Source organism: Tamandua tetradactyla, chromosome 13, assembly GCF_023851605.1.
Source record: "Tamandua tetradactyla isolate mTamTet1 chromosome 13, mTamTet1.pri, whole genome shotgun sequence".
NCBI classification, from domain to species: domain Eukaryota; kingdom Metazoa; phylum Chordata; class Mammalia; order Pilosa; family Myrmecophagidae; genus Tamandua; species Tamandua tetradactyla.
The window spans coordinates 37,064,141-37,080,965 of NC_135339.1; the positions used below are offsets into that span (position 1 = coordinate 37,064,141).

The 16,825-nt window shown below is 40.8% G+C and overlaps 1 protein-coding gene across 27 annotated transcripts in view; it reads left to right on the forward strand.

The window, feature by feature from the left end:
- Nucleotides 1–16,825, forward strand: part of ANK3 (ankyrin 3) — a 715,267-nt gene that overhangs the window by 522,625 nt on the left and 175,817 nt on the right. For 26 of the 27 annotated variants that reach the window (XM_077125230.1, XM_077125228.1, XM_077125251.1 and 23 more), the window contains exons 10-14: nt 3,880–4,077; nt 8,246–8,344; nt 11,091–11,189; nt 13,011–13,109; nt 15,997–16,194. In XM_077125230.1, the coding sequence (XP_076981345.1) occupies nt 3,880–4,077; nt 8,246–8,344; nt 11,091–11,189; nt 13,011–13,109; nt 15,997–16,194 (693 nt within the window). The remainder of the gene's footprint in view (nt 1–3,879; nt 4,078–8,245; nt 8,345–11,090; nt 11,190–13,010; nt 13,110–15,996; nt 16,195–16,825) is intronic. The other variant, XM_077125236.1, reaches the window with a different exon arrangement.

Consider the following 16,825-nt stretch of genomic DNA (forward strand, 5'->3'; position numbering starts at 1 on the left):
CTAAACATTATCAAAGCAAGGAAAGCACATATTACTCCTATTTGCGCTTAGTCAGTGTTTCCTCCAGAGCCCCAGGGAAGACTGGACAGTGTCAGAGTGGTCTGAATAATTCCATCACTCATTTAAAATGCAGGGTTTATAGCTGGTGCGCCATTTGAGTTATCCTGCAGATTCATCCAGCCATTTCCCTTGTGTTCCACAAGTTTTCATTGTATCAGAGGACGCAGACTTTTGTGTGTTTCTCAGCTTAACCATTCTCTATGTTCTTTTTCCTTTCACCCTCCATCTTCTCTTCACCTCCATTGCTGTGCTGCCAGCACTCACCTCTCTCTCTCTCCCCAAACCATTGTGATTGCTTCCTTTCTGGCTCCACTTCTTCCCTACTTGCTCCTTCACAATCCCATTTCCGCTTTGTAGTCAGGGTTGTCTATAAAACATCAACTACATCATGTCAACTTCAGGCTTAAAAACCTTCCAATTAATTCCCATTGTCCCCTTTAAAATTAATTTTTATTTTATCAAAGCAGTACAGGCATAGTTAAAAACCAAGCAGAACTAAAGGACTTATAACAAGGGAACCATCCCTTGTCTCTTCCCTCCCTAACCCTCCTGACTCTGTTCCTTAAAGTTACAGCTTTCAACCATTTTAGCACTGTGATCGTGTGTTCACTACTGTTCTAATTTTTATTCACTTTTTTCTATTTCATAATTTACCGGTTGTATCTGATCCTTGGATACTCTCCCCTGATTCCTTTTATATAGGTGACATTTTGCTCTATCTCTACCTCCACTTTTTTCCCCATGCACCATCTTAATTAAACTATATCAGAAATGTTTAAATCAGTAATCAGTTTTAAAATATTGTTTGCTGCTGAGTCAATTCTGTGCTATGATAACATTTCCTTTCTATATAAATGTCTGTGTTACAGGGCATTAGAAACTAGCTCAATTTTTTTCCTTTGTTAAGTTTTAAATGGGCCTGTTACTAACCTTTTCCAAATGTTCCAATAAACCTGCCGATTAATAATTTTCTCCAACTTTCACACACACTTTAAAATATTCTATCAGTTCTTTCCAATTCTCCTTCCGTCCCTCCCTCCTACGGCTTTCCATTCTCCTGGTCCTGTCTAGACTAGTGCTCTCGCAGTATGGCAGACATTATCTTCTGCACACTTGCCTTTGCCACTCTTCTTTATGGCTCCACTATTTCTAGAATCCTAAATCTAAGTCCTATATGTTTCTCTTTCTTAGCTTACATTTGCTGGGAGCTTCCTGAGAACAGAGGCATGAGTTCTTAGCATTTCTGATAAAATTGTTATTCTGCCCTCATAGTTGTTTGATAGCTTGGCCAGATGAAGATTTCTATGTTGAAAATAATTTTCCCTTTGAGTCACAAAGGTTGCTGCGCTGACTTTGGCAATTGTGTTGCTAATGAGAAGTCTCCATTCCACTCTGATGATCAGCTCCTTTTTTATGATCTCCTGCTGTAATCTCATTGATCATCTTTCATCCCTGGGATTCTAATATTTAAGATTGATGTGAGGTGGTGGAGTCTTTTCTTCTTTCATTAGCTGAGCATTCTGTTATCCTCAAGTGTCCATATTATTTCTTGGATAATTAATTTCCCTTCATTTTTTGGAGCTCTATATTTTCATGAGATACTGGATTTTTATGGGTCTATTCTCAGGTCATCTCATGTTTTCTCCTTCCTTGATCCCCTCCTTATCTAATCTTTTTCTAGAAGATTCCCTTGATTTTTCTCTTCTATGCTTTTCGTTTTCAAGCACATTTTCTCATTCTCTGATAGCTTCTTTTCTTAAAGCACTTTTGGTCTTCTTTTATGGATGAACTATCTTTTATTACCTCTCTGAAACTATTTAAAACAACCTTTGTTGTAATTTATTCCTCAATTTCCTCTTTTCCCATAGTCTGCTTTGGCTCTGCCTTTCACTTTGGAGGTGTTTCTCAAATGTCTGTTCCTGACAGCTCCTTAGACTGGCTTCTGACCAATCCTGCTTTTAACCCCATGCTTCATTGTTGTCTTCCAAGTTATCAGTGCCCCACATCTCCTGCCTTATGGGGGTTTGACGGATAAATAAGCTGGCCTTTATTTCTTATACCCTGTAATGTGCTGGAGCCAGATTGTGCTGGCTTAGGGGCCAAATGTGTACATCTCTCCTCAGTTCCACATTGAGTAAGCTCGCATTGCTAGTTTGAGATTGCCCCTTGTGGGAATATTAACAGCAGGGAAATTTGCAAATGTTACACATCGGAGCTTTTCTTACACAAAGGAAACTCTTACTGAGCCAAGAAAGCCCATCACACAACTTAATGAAGGGGCCGTCTGTAAAGGCGACAATTTGAACTTCCCCAATGATATCTAGGTTTCTCACTCATACAACATTATTTTGTGTATCAATAGAGAATTTCCTTCTATTATCAGTGCTCCTCCCATTTCTAGTCTCCCCTGAGTCATTTGTTCCTTCAGATTTTGTTTCTTTGTTTACTTCATGTTTTCCTTTAAGGCTATAGCAAAACATATAGCAAAGGAATGTTTTGGCAGGAAATAAAGCTGTGCTTATGCCCCTGGGTAGCAGGATCTCAGATGGGAATCATTCCCGCCCTTGGTGCCACCCTCTTTTCTACTTTGGTCCAAAATGTTGGAGAATTTTTTAGACAGAAATAGCCTGATTGACAATGTATGAGGTCTTTAAATTTGCATGAATACTTATTGAATTCCTTCTATGACCGTCTTTCTGCTGGGCAATGTGGGGGAAATTATAACCATGAACCTCTTACTTTTGGTGAACAAAAATAGAAATATTATGGCAGTGAGTGAATAATGCCATTTATGTGGCAAAGGAAAGGTCTCTTTTGTTAACTTTGGGCTCCTCCTTTATGCCCTTCATAGATAAATTAGAAAGAAATAAACTTTCCAAAGATTTAGAAACACTGGTCTCACTAGTGTATATTTAATATATGATTATTTTCAAAGTTCATTGATGACAACTCTTTTGAAAACAGAATTTGCTATCAATTTTTTTTCCAAAGCATGTCAAATTATGTTATAATAGTAGAGACTGTCTTGATAATTGGACTCTCTAGGACTTTCTCCCCTTTTGCCTCCATATTTATAGGAAGCTTGTTTGAAAAGACTGACATCTTAATACCTTGTTTTTGCCCCCATCACTAGGAAATGTTTTGAATGCTAAATGTCATTCTAGCCTTTTTAAAGGTTTTATTTACCTTTTAACCATGTACATTTCTTCTCTCAGCTCTTTAAATGAGATTTAGACTCCTTCTTACTGCACATGATTATCTGTGTCATTGAATCCTATTCATTTAAACAAATAGAAGCAATGAATTGTTTGCCTTGCCTTTCCCCTCACAGGCACATGGGGGCACCAGATTAATGGAAAAGTGAAACGGTTTCTGCATTTGCTGTCGGATGAAAAGTGCTATATTCAGAACTTTCAAAAATTGAATCAATATAGTATTCAATATCAAGTATTAGTAACTTTTAAGGACAGATAAATGTTCATCTAATGAACACAATCTCTTATTGCCTTTATTTTTATCCTTTTCAGGCTTAAATATTAAGAATTCCAATTAAATAATGATCCTTAGTGCAATTTACTCTATTTTTACATCAGGGAAGGAAATTGTCCTTGACAATCTGCTATTCATTAATATAAAAGTGGGAGGACCAGTTTTAAAAGTAGTTGCAGTTCAAAAGACTTGTCAAAACCTTTTGAAAATAGAAGGTATTTCTCTACCATAAGGCGAAGGTTTTTGTCTGTTCCTATGTGCACTTTGGGTTGGACAGATGTGAGTTCTAAAAGGTAAGCTGATGAGCGCTGACTTCCTTGTGTGTTCCAGAACGGGCTGTCTCCATTGCACATGGCCACGCAAGGGGATCACCTAAACTGCGTCCAGCTTCTCCTCCAGCATAACGTGCCTGTGGATGACGTCACCAATGACTATCTGACCGCCCTGCACGTGGCTGCCCACTGCGGCCACTACAAAGTTGCCAAGGTTCTCCTGGACAAGAAAGCGAACCCCAACGCCAAGGCTCTGGTGAGTGGCTCAGCCGAGGAGCCCAACTAGGTATCTCATTGATCGCCCGTGCGGGGATCGCTCCCGAATAGGTAAAGATAGAAGATGCTAGTTGAATAACTATACTTCCTGCCGATTTTTTCAAATATCCTTCTCGGAGCTCTATGAAACCGTCTCTTACTGAGGTCAACGAGGCTGATTAACCTAACCATTAACCTCGTAATGGTCACACAAGTGATTCTCTTACAATAAGTGAAACTCAAAGGCTGTGCAATAATGAAGAAGACTGAGCTGGGCAACTTTATCATTTTTTCCCCAGTTTTATTGAGATATATTCTTACACCATACAAACCATCTGAAATAGGCAATCACTGGTTCATAGTATCATCACATAATTGTACGTACAACCCCATCATCAATTTTAGAACATTTTCATTATTCCAGAAGAGAAAAAAATAAAAAATAAAAGTCAAATCCTCCCATGACCCTTTTCACCTCCATTACTGACCCATGGTATTGGTGTAGTACATTTGTTACTACAAAGAGTATTAAAATATTCCTGTGAACTTTAGTCCATGGTTTGCAATAGGCACAGTTTTGCCATCTACCTCTCTATTATTATTAGCTCCTTGTAATAGTGTTATACATGTTTTCTAGTTCGTGAACGAGCTTTTTTTTATACTTGTACAGTTAATCTTGGATATTATCCATAAGATTCACTGCCTTGTAAAGTCCCATGTGTTAAACTCTAACTTTACTTCTAGTGACGTACACGACTCTAAACCTCCCCTTTCCAGCACACTCACACACCATTCAGCTCTGTTAACTACCCTTACAGTATCATGCAGCCATCACCTCTGTCCATTTCCAAATGTTTAAGTTCACCCTAGTTTAACATTCTACACATATTAAGCAATCACTTCCCATTCTTTAGCCTCATTCTATAGGGAGCCTATATTCTGTATTTTATGTCTATGAGTTCACATATGATAATTAGCTCATATCAGTGAGATCATACAATATTTGTCCTTGTCTGTCTGACTTACTTCACTTAACAGTGTCCTCAAAGTTCATCCATATTGTCGTGTGCTTTAGGACTTCATTCTTTCTTACTACTGAATAATATTCCATCATATGTACATCCACATTTAGTTTATACATTCATGTGTTGATGGTTACTTGGGTTGTTTCCATCTGTTGGAAATTATAAATAATGCTGCTGTGAACACCATGGGCACATGTCTGTTCGTTTCCCTGCTTTCCGATCTTCTGGGAACATCCCAGTACTGGGGGGGACCATGGCCAGGTAAATGGTCTCAGTTAGTGGACAGGAGGGTTTATGAGGCAGGAAGGTCATATGGCAGTTCTAGACTTAGCTTCCTGAGGAGCCCCCAAACCGTCCTCCACAGCACCTGTACCATCCTACAGTCCTACCAGCAGTGACTTGGTGTTCCAAATTCTCCGCATCCTCTCCAACACTTCCAGTTACCTGTTTGTTTAGTCACAGCCATTCTAGTAGGTGTGATTCTAGTAGGTCTGAGATCACGTCTCATTGTGCTTTTGATTTGCATTTCCCTAAGAGCTGGTGAAGCTGAGCACCCCTTCACATGCTTTTTAGCCATCTGTATTTCTTCTTCGGAAAAACGTCTATTCATGTCTTTTGCCCATTTTTTACTTGGGTTGTTTGTAACTTTATCTTATTATAGGTAAAGTTATAATTCTGTGGATTAAAGTTTTTTCTAAAAAACATGAGGCAAAATAATCAAAAACTCTATTTTAAACATTTTGTGAGCTGAAATTTTATATTATGTTAATATAAAATATTAAGTGAAAGAAATATTGCCTGTCATCGTCTTTTTCCTATCAATCCAAATCAAAATTATGGTCTAGTTCCTAGTTTTATTCCTCAAACAATTTGCTGTTTTAACCTAAAAAATCTCCCCCAGAAAACTTTGGTTTTCTCAGCAGTAAACTCATGCCAATAGCCATTTCACCACAGATTGTTTTTTTAAAACTTCTTGAAGTGCAATAAGAACTTCTAGGAATACTATTTTTTCCATATAAAGCTATCAAATAAAAATTCGTTATCTTACTTTAGGACTTGAAAGAACAAGGAAATATTGATACATCTAATTAGTAATAGTAACCCATCAATTTGTTGTAGTTTTCCTCACCATCAAAATTAATTTGACATTTCCTACTGCTTACCAACTCTTGATGGCTACTCAACCACCTCCATGACTCAGTCCCAACTACCCTTTCACATCCTGTTGCAGAAATTCATTCCCTTTATTTAAAAACATGTGTCATAAAGACAAAAATAAGAAAAAAACACAAAAATATGTGAGTCAGGTTTGGACTATATGGTTACGATTCTACTATAGATTATGATTCTGCAAAATTAGTAGCAATGTTAACTGCTTTAAACTGCACCTCTGTAATTAGTAGCAGAGTTTTACGCAATAAAAATGTATGACAGAGATGGAAATCATCATGGAAGATAGAAAGTGAGTGAAGAGGAAGAGAAGGCATCACCTGTTTGCTGCGAGAAGCCTGCCACTTGTCTGACCACAGTGAAATCTTAGTGATTTGTTCTGCTTTGTGGACATTCCATTCCCTGGGTAGGGTCTCCATATGCATTTTGTATGCCTCACAGTAAATGACAGGCTAATTTAGAAAACACCAAAACTGTGAGACATGCAGAAGGGAATTTCTGATTTTCTACAGAGGTAGCTGTAAAAAAGGATGCATGGAAAGAGAGCAGAGGAAAGAGAAATCCATCCCACAGTGGAAACAGAAAGGAATCATCATGCTTGTGGACAGGAGGGTTTTATGAGGTGGGGAGGAAGACTTGGGGAGAGTTGTTTATTTGTTTTTTATTTGATTCCAGAGTCTTCATCTCCGGAAAAATAAATGGCCCTAACTTAGGAAGTTGTTTAAATTTAGCTCAGAATAAGCATTCATCACTCATGTTTAGGGAAATAGAAGTCACAAAATTTTAGGGAGAATGTGGGAGTTTCCTAGCCATTTTGAGGGAAAGGTGTCGTGTACTGGGCCCTGGTAGGCTGGGGTCCTGCCTGTTTGCCTGTCTGAATGGATACACAAAGCCTCTGGTGCTTTCCAGGCCCCAAAACTTGGAGTGAGCAGGAAAGAAAGGGGAAAGAGGAAATCTCCTTAAGCCAGGCAAATCCACTGCTATTGTAGTTCTAGAAGTTTTTATCAGCGCAGCATTCCCAACAGCTGTTCATCTGCCCAGTATAGGAGATGTATCTGAATTCTGAGAAGGGAGGAAAAGAAATGAGCAGCCATGACTCATTTTTTCCATCCAAGAAAAAAAAAGTCTTAAAACAGGGCGTGGTGCTCTCTCTCTTTTTCCTCTGACTCTGAAGATTTTACAACATTTGCTGATTGTAACTAGTCATACTGGGGTGGACTATGGCCAGGTAAATGGTCTCAGGAACCTGACCTGAGCTTTTATAGTGGACCCTGGCACTTTATAATTTACTGTCGGTGGCTGAAATATGCAGCACAGTCTTAATTATTAGGTAGCACAATTTGATGGGCGTTTTTTTTTTAAAGCAGATTCTTCTATTATTAAATAAATATTAAACCAAATGATTGAAATAATACTAGGCTGTTTAGCTTTCTGCTTCCTTGAAGTAAGAATCTCCTTGAATCTTATAGCTGGGAAAATTTTTAAATGAGAAGAAATTAAGGCGTTCTAAGAAGAAATTAATGCAATTAAGGCATTTGTGGGTAGCTGATCTTCTAGCTACCCACAAAATACAGCAGAGATGTCAGAGCAGGCATTAATGAAGTTTTGGCTATGAGGAAGGATGTTTGATCCCAGCTGTTTTTATTCTGGGTTTGAAATGAGAAAGAAGAGTAACGTGTAATTTTGAAGGTTGAATCCCAAAATAAAATAATCTAAGGAAATGAATAACCATTTGCGTTAGCTTCCAGGGGATTGTGATGAAAACCCACTTATTTACCATTGCACCTGGGGGACTCCCTAGACTACTTCTGTTTCTGGAAAAGAATCTGTGCTCTGTTTAATGCCTGGCCATTGCAGATCATTTCCAAGTCTTTACAGCACAAAATGTTAGCCACGATGTCTTACCACTCACACTGGAACTGGATTTCTGTGAAATATATTCTGTCTTCAGATATGTGTATCCATCCTTTGCAGAATGGCTTTACCCCTCTTCACATTGCCTGTAAGAAGAATCGAATCAAGGTGATGGAACTGCTCCTGAAACACGGTGCATCCATCCAGGCCGTAACCGAGGTGAGAGCAGCAGGTTCTGTGGTTCCCAAGGGAGCTGAGGGTCCAGCCTCCGTGGCCAAGGTCCCAGTGCCATTCCTAAGACCAGCTGGTTTTGCTCTGCCTGCAATTGCCAGGCTACTTCCTGAGCCTTCACTGACGGGGCTGACAATCCTCAGGGGGAGCAGACAGGAGTGTGGGTGGGTGACTGCAGACCCCTCACCATGACTAGATGCGTAAACCAAAGCTCAGGCTTCCCGCTCAAAAGTGAATGGAGCCATCATCAAAAGCATAATTTCTGTGAAATCTTATAATACAGTGGCCCTCAGCTGAGGGTGATTTTGTCACCCACCCCTCACGCACACACCCAGGAGGCCTTAGGCAATGTCTGGAGGTATTTTGGGTTGTCACAACTGGATGGCGCTACTGGCATCTAGAGGATAGCAGCCAGGGATGCTACCGAACAAAAGTGCTCTGAACAGCTCCCCACAGCAAAGAATTAACTGGCTCAGAATGTCAAAAGTGCCAAAGTTGATGAACTAACTATGCTTAGTGCAACCTCTGTGTTCTTGTGAAGTGAGAATTGCTCTGTATAAAGACTCAGAATTAATGAAACACAGAGGTTGCTGGAGTTCGTAAAAGCCTGAAAATAGGTTTCTTTTATATGAACAAATCCAGAACTCAGGGAAATGATCCCTCAGATTCAGGGTCTGGACCTTCAACCTAGCATACCAGTCCTGGCCCCATCTGCCCCTCCAGACTCATCTCCCCACCCCACCCCACCGCTGCCCCCCACACTCTAGGCTTAATGGAGTCTAGTCCTTTATTGCACCTCCCTAGAGTGAACGTCCATTGTCGCCTCCATGTCTCTGCACCCACCATGTGTCATGCTCCCCAGCTGTACCCCGTTTGCCTGTCGATTCCTACCTGTCCTTCAGGACCAGCTTGGGGGCCACCTTCTCCAGAAACCTCCCACACTCCCTGGCCTAGATTAGATGGTCCTGCCAGGGAGTGTCATCATGTCCTGTGCACATTCCTGTCAAAGCACTTGTGTCCTACTTAGGGCCCAGCCACTGCCCCCTGCCCCCAGCAACTGCAGATCCTTGAGTCTTACTGGTCTTTGCAGTCCCACAACCCTTGGCCCATGATAGATCATTCAGAGAACGCTTGTTGAATGCATGAGTAAAGACTGTAGGGATTTGAAGCAAATGCGTAGATTAAGGTCTGGCCCAGTGATTACTGGTGTGCTTCAGATTCTTATCTACAAAGGAAACATTTGCCTCGATTTGTAATCCTTATGATTTTTTAAAATATTAAATGATTGAAATAATACTGATACTGGTTGGCTCTTTTATCCAATCTAAAACTCTGTTATTTCAGTTATAAACTGTAAATTTATTCTCAGTGCAAGGGAATCCTTTGTAAAGACCAGAATGGGCTCTGAAATAAGAGTGGACTCTTGACTGATGTCTGACTTAGTGTGCAGAGCTGTAGGGCAGGGACAGAAGGTTCTGCAGCCGGCCCTGTGCTCCCTGAGTGCTGGGAAAGGCAGTTCAGCCCAGGATGTGGCTGTGCCTTACACATGTCCCAATGACTCCCCCTGCTGATAGGAAAAACAAGAAGGTGCCAAATCAGAACAAAATTCATGTTTTCCTCAGTTCTTCTCGCTTTTGAAGTCTGGACAGCCAGAATTCTTCCCCATCTGTCTTTTTACCTCACTTTTACTGCACTGAATTCCTTTTGAATATTTTTTGACTGTTCAAATTTCTGTTGAGATTTGTGTTCCCCTTCTCTCTCTTTTTTTCAAAAAACAGATTAGCTTTTCTAGCCATGTTAATTTTTTGTTACAAAAGTCATCAAGTTGTAAGAAGAATTAAATTCTGAGAAATTCAAAGTAGTATCATTTCATAAAAGAAGTGCAAGTAAAATATATTATCAACAAGATTATTAATTGCAAGTGGAATTAAATTCTGAGTAATTAAAGTAGAGTCATTCCATCTGAGAAGTACAAGTAAATTACATTCTTTAACAAGATTATTTATTGAGAGTTGGATCTTTTTTTTAAAAAAATATATCCACTCTCCTTAAATTTTATAGTCATGGGTGCATCAGTGGATTCTGCTTTCTGCTAGATGGTGGGGGGGGGGGAGCATTAGAAGCAAACATAAAAATTAAGGAGTTGTCTAGGAGCCAGTTTAATATATGCCTTAATTATATTGCCTATTTTTTAGCAATTGAAATGTATGCTGATTTGCTCATTAGACAGACAGCCAAGGACACTGTTGTTTTACTTGTTATATACTAATTTTATTCTGAGCAGAGAATCCTTTCTAAAGTCCGGAATAGAATATGAAATAAAAGGTGACTTTTCACTACCACCTGTATAATCACACTCCCTCCCACAGTCCACACGTGCTCATGTGGATAAGGAAGATTCTGTAGCAGAGGGAACAAACTCTCGGGTTCTCTCTCTCTCACTTTCTTTCACAGAGCTATATAAGATGTATGAAATCTCCTGTCTTCTTTAACGGGTGTGACATAGGCCTTTCATAATCCCAGAACATGCTTTGAGGCCATGACGCGTATGGATTGAGATACTTGCCTTGTAGAATCTGTGGCCCCATGGGGAATGTCCTCATGGCTTCTGATCTGGTCACTAAACTGGGGATATTAAGATAGGTAGGTAGGTAAGTAGGTGGGAAGACAGACAGGCCCACAGACCCTTTTTGTGATGAGCCAACAAACCAGCTCTGCCCTCTCTTTCCTGCAGTCGGGCCTCACCCCAATCCACGTGGCAGCCTTCATGGGACACGTGAGCATCGTCTCCCAGCTCATGCACCACGGAGCCTCCCCCAATACCACCAACGTGGTGAGTGTCTTTCTAACGGGCCAGGGCCGATGGTGACTAATGAAGAAGCTGGCAAACGTTGCTCTTATCTACCTATGGTTGCAGGAAATTCAGTTAATTGCGGTTTAACATGACTTCTGGAAAGGACAGAGTTGGAGAACACCTGTGGTTTCCTTTACTTCTGAGGCAGGATTCATTCACTTGCCCGTGGCCCAAATTGTTAGAACTTATCGACTGTGTCCGTTAACCTTACAAGTACCTTACTACAGGATAAAAAAGACAGTGTTGGTGTGAGTGGAAGCATTTTCTATAATAAAAGCATTAAGAAGTGCTACATGTTGAAGAGATGGTTCCGAAGCTATCAGTATTTATATAAAGAAATGATTTCCAGTAACTTCAAAGTAAATTTTTTCTAGTGGGCTCAACCATGTCAGAGCAAACCTGTGCAACCCTGAGTTCATCGTTTATCGAATGTTGGGTTCCCATGCTCAGCATTGCCCTGTCAGAGCCCCAAGATTCACTGCAGAGCATGTATCAGAACAGAAACATATCACCCTAGATCTGCATCTGGTATTGGAAATTGTTTCCCAGGATTTTGAATTTGGTGTCACAATAATGTTAGCCCACCAGATCACAAACGTAGAGATACTAGTTGGACTCATAAACACTAAAGAAGTAAAAATAAAACAAGCAACATTCCTGCACAGAAAGGGCAAGTTCCTGCACACTCCCCACCAAAGGTGGACCTCCAGTCAGGCTCTGTGTCTTCTGATGGCCAGAGTCAGTGTGGCTGTGAGATAGAAACAGACCAGCTTCTCCACTGAAATATAATCTTTCCTGGCACTCAGGCCAGAGAGAAAATGTTTTCCTTCATAAAGAGGACGCTGGATAATATGTTGGCCAACTTCCTCAACACCTTTCCAATAAACGTAGTAACCGGTTTCATGTAAACGTGTCTTGCGTCCTTCCACAGAGGTGGATGGCCCACAAAGCTAATCTCAATTCATAAAAAGAATTTAAAGGTGGCGATTGCTGATGTGAGAGAATATATTTGATTTCTTTACTCTTCTTTTTTACTTCAATCTATCCATGTTTGTCTAAATTGTCTTTTCATTGTTTTATAAAAAAATAAATACTTGAATTAAAGTCTATTTGGTGTAAAAGAGGTGAGGTAGGGGAATCCAGAGGCAAAGAAAAGGACCTCTGGGAATAACATCCAAACATGAGGATACGGATCTGTTCAGATAAAGCAAAGAATGCAAAACAACAGCAGACAAGTTGAGTCTGCCCTTTGGTGTCTTTATATTGTCCACACGGTGTTTTGTTTTGCTTCCAATTTTGCAACACTTAAAAATTGGAAAATGTACCTAAATATCCAGATTACCACTTTTGAAAAGCAGGCTGCTGCATCTTTTGAAAAGCAGAAACTGGCTGTGCAGTGACAGCCATGGTCTCAGGCGCCAGCCAGCAGCTGCTCCCTTTCCATGGGGCATGGGACTTCTTGACCACTCCCTTTCTGTCCTGCTTCTCTCATTTCCCCTCCTGCCCGGCCAGCCTGTAAGCATTTGCCTTTTCAACTCCTCATGAGGCCACTCTGTAGATTAGTGAGCACTGCTTCCGAGATTGCTGAGCACTGGGATCCCTGCTTTATCCTTGCCACCGTGGATCAGGTTCCACTGAAATCCTTATGCATCTCCTGTCCTATCCCTCCAAAAGGAAGAACTTGGGGCTATTTTTTCATTGAAAAAAAAAAAACCTACAGCACAGGTTTTATGCAAATGCATCCAATATACCACTCTTCTTCAGAACTGCAGTAAACTTACTTTGGCTCGTGTTCCCCAGAGAGGAGAAACCGCACTGCACATGGCAGCTCGATCCGGCCAAGCTGAGGTTGTGCGGTATCTGGTACAAGATGGAGCTCAGGTGGAAGCTAAAGCTAAGGTAGGTGCAATGCAAGGCAACTTTTGCTATGTAGGGGGAGGACAACTTTGATCTTAATAAAACCTTTAAACAAATACATGCTCCACTCCCAGAATATTTCTTTAAAGAAGTGAACGAACTGCAACAACTAGGGTGGGCCACGGTGGCTCAGCAGGCAGACTTCTCACCTGCCATGTCAGAGACCTGGGTTTGATTCCCGGTGCCTGCCCATGTCAAAAAAAAAAAAAAAAAAAAAATTCCAACAACTAAAGTCTCTATCCAAGTAAAAGTTTGCAGGAGCCCTGCCCTCCACATTTATACATTTGCTCATTCAGCAAAATTAAATGGAATAAGAACTTTGTACCAAAAACTGTCCTTGGCACATGACTAATCCCTAACAGATTAGACATCAGAGCCTAGACCTGCTCCAGAGGTCTCCCCCCCAGGGAAGCTTAGGCATGGAGCTTCTAGAAAACTCTAGAAAGTAATTGAGCTCTTTTTGTTCATTTCTATGTCAGCTGTCCTGGCCAAATTTTTTTATTTTATTTTAATTTTTTCCCCACAAATTGTGAAACTATAAACCCTGAGACTCAGATTCGGGCCACTTCAAAAGCCTACCTATATATATATAGCACTCATTATATATATATATAATAAGAATTTCAGAGTTGAGTTTGGATGCTTCATATTCTGGCTAGTGATTAACCTCCAGTAGAAGCCCATTTATCTGTTCCTTTTGGGATAGGCAGTTGGTCTACTTATGAATATGGAAGTTCATAGCAGGAAATATAAATAAATGCATAAATACCTTGGTCATTTTGTTTTAACCTAAAATATATAAATGTACATTTATGTCCCTCTATTTGCATTGTCTGCAATTCCTAGTTTCAGGCTAAGTGGAAAGAAAACGGACCTTGGGAATCACTTTGAATACAGAACCTTTTTAGACTTTTATAATTTTTCTCCAATGTATTCAGCTGTCTCACACTTATCTACTTCAACCTCAGTTGTTATTTAGCAACTTCTATGAGGGCTCTCCAAGGCATTCAACTTAGTATTCTTAGGCGAAGATAAAGCTTTCCTTCATACTCATATTTTAGCTATTATTCTGGTCTTTAATTGTATAATTAAAGGAACTAGTACGAACATAGTACAAACTGGTAAAGTAACTAGTACAGCTGTACTGGTGTGGGATCAGGCACAACTGAGTCTTTGTAAGTGTAAAATCCGCAGGTGGGTGCCAAAAACTGTGAGCACTCTAGAAAGCAGGCCGTGAACCTCGAATGTTCAGTGTGCCATTTCACCACTGGTGGAATCTACAGAGAGATCGGCCAGCAAGCATTTTCTATAAAGGGCCAGATAATAAATATTTCGGGCTCTGTGGGATGTACAGTCTCTATTGCAACTACTCAGCTGTCCTGTTGTAGCACGAAAGCAGCGATAGGCAATTCATAAGCAAACTGGACATGGCTGTGTTCTTATAAAACCTTATTTGCAAAAACAGGTGGTGGCTGGATTTTGCCCCTGCGCTATAGTTTGCTGACCTCTGATCTAGAGGATATTGGTTAATTCAGTTGGTTAAGTGGAATGGTGCAGAGAGCCTGCACTCTACTATGGGTCACGAGAAACCTTACATTTATGATTGTCGTTACGCACATATTAAGTATTGTGCATAGGGAATGATTTTCACCCACAAGCCAAAATTGAGAACAGGGTATATAATTATCATTTCATTGAGGAGGCAGCATATAAAATGGTTAAGAAGCTGACCTCCTCAGCAAGAGACTGTCTGAGTTCGAGTCTTGAGCCACCATTTACTAGCTGGGTAGCACTGGGCAAGTTAAGTAACCTCTCTGCACCTCATTTCCTCATCTAGTTTCCTCATTTAGGAGTTGAGGATAATGAGAGCTGCAATTCGTAGGATTGCTTACAACAGAGCCTGGAACATAAGTGCTCAGTAATTGTTTGTTTCTGCTGGTGCTGGTGGTGGTAGAGATATTTCTTTGGAACCTATCTTTTTATGCTTTCAATATTTCTCTTCTCCCTTAAGGCCCCTCCCCTAACTCCTCTTATGCCTACTAACAGCTCCATCGATCCTCGTGCTTTGACCTCGGCCACCATCTTACCTGCTTTTCCAAAGTGGTGTCCTGTGAGGTGGCTTCTCGCTACACAAAGCGTTGACCTGACCTTTATCCCAGTGTAGTAGGAGATTCCTCTCCGGAGGTCCACCACTAGCTCATAGGACACCTCTGAGCAAATTAGGAAAAGATGCCCCTCCTCCTCGGGGGGATCGTGCCTATAGGTTCAGGGCTTGGTGAGTGCCTCGTGCCTTTGGCAAATTTTAAGAAGGTACCCTTCCACCCTCTAGGCAGGTGCAGCCCATGCCAGGACACACAACTCGGCAAGCAGGAGATAGGGTGGCTTTCAACCCCCATTAGCCCTCTTCCCTGGGAGCCCTTGAATGAAGTACACTGCATGACCCTGCAGCATCCGCTGTCATGGAGGGAAGGTGGAGCTAATACAATAATTCTTACTATATGAATGCCTTATAACTAGTGCAAGTAAAATATCCTGCCCAGCTTTTTGCCTGTTACCAGGATACATTCCCTTAGCTCCTCACAAAAGAAATCTTTAGAAGTTAAAATATGATGAATGATGGCAGGGGGTGATGATCATTTATAGGTAGAACAGCCTTCCACAGGTCACAGACTAATAGGTCATACCAAGGGTAAAAGAGGTGCCTAGATCCTGTATCTCCACTTTCCTGAAATTTGAAGAGAAAGGTAAATGAGATTCTTTTAAACATTGATTAGCTTCTGACAGAAAGCCGGAACATTCTCTGAATTTTTCACAGTGGCGCCATTGCTTTCTCAGCTCATCACCCCTGCATTTCTACCTTGCCATTTAGGATGACCAAACGCCACTCCACATTTCAGCGCGACTGGGGAAGGCAGATATAGTACAACAGTTGTTGCAACAAGGAGCATCTCCAAATGCAGCCACGACTTCTGGGTACACCCCACTTCACCTTTCTGCCCGAGAGGGGCATGCGGACGTAGCTGCGTTCCTTTTGGATCATGGCGCGTCGTTATCTATAACCACAAAGGTATGGAAGTGCTACAGGTTTCTCCTATTATGGCCCAAGTGTACAAACAACATTATCAGTGCTCTACTGGAAGTTGCTTTTATAGCACTTTCAAATCAGGAGGGGACTTTTTCCTGGGCTGTTGTTGTTTGTTGTTATTGTTGTCTTGTCTGATTTATGTTTTAATTTATTATCTTGTTTATTTATTTGATTTATTATCTTGACTAAGATGCCTTAGAGTAACGTCATACCACACTGTTGGTCCTCTGGTGCAGAATGTAAAATTTGGTGCTCGTTTTTCTTGTGATACTATGTAAACTTATCAAGTATGACAGCAAGATCATTTGGCATATGACGTGTTTTTGCACTGTTTTTTATGTGGATGCAGCTAATGCGTATGAATGTGTAATCAAAGCTGAAGATAATTAGAAGTTCTTAGGGAAGTATCCAAAAAATGATGACCAACTCTTCTGTATAATTGAGGTGTCAGTCTCTGGATGTCTTTTAAAATGTGAAACAGAATAATGGTTGATGGAGTTTCAGCTCTCTCAGTCCTCCTACCTTGCCAACTGCCTATTGGCTCTGGTTTTCTCTAGCCTCAGGTGGTCACATGTGTTGATGACCCTCCAACCCTGCCTCGTGTTTGGAACCC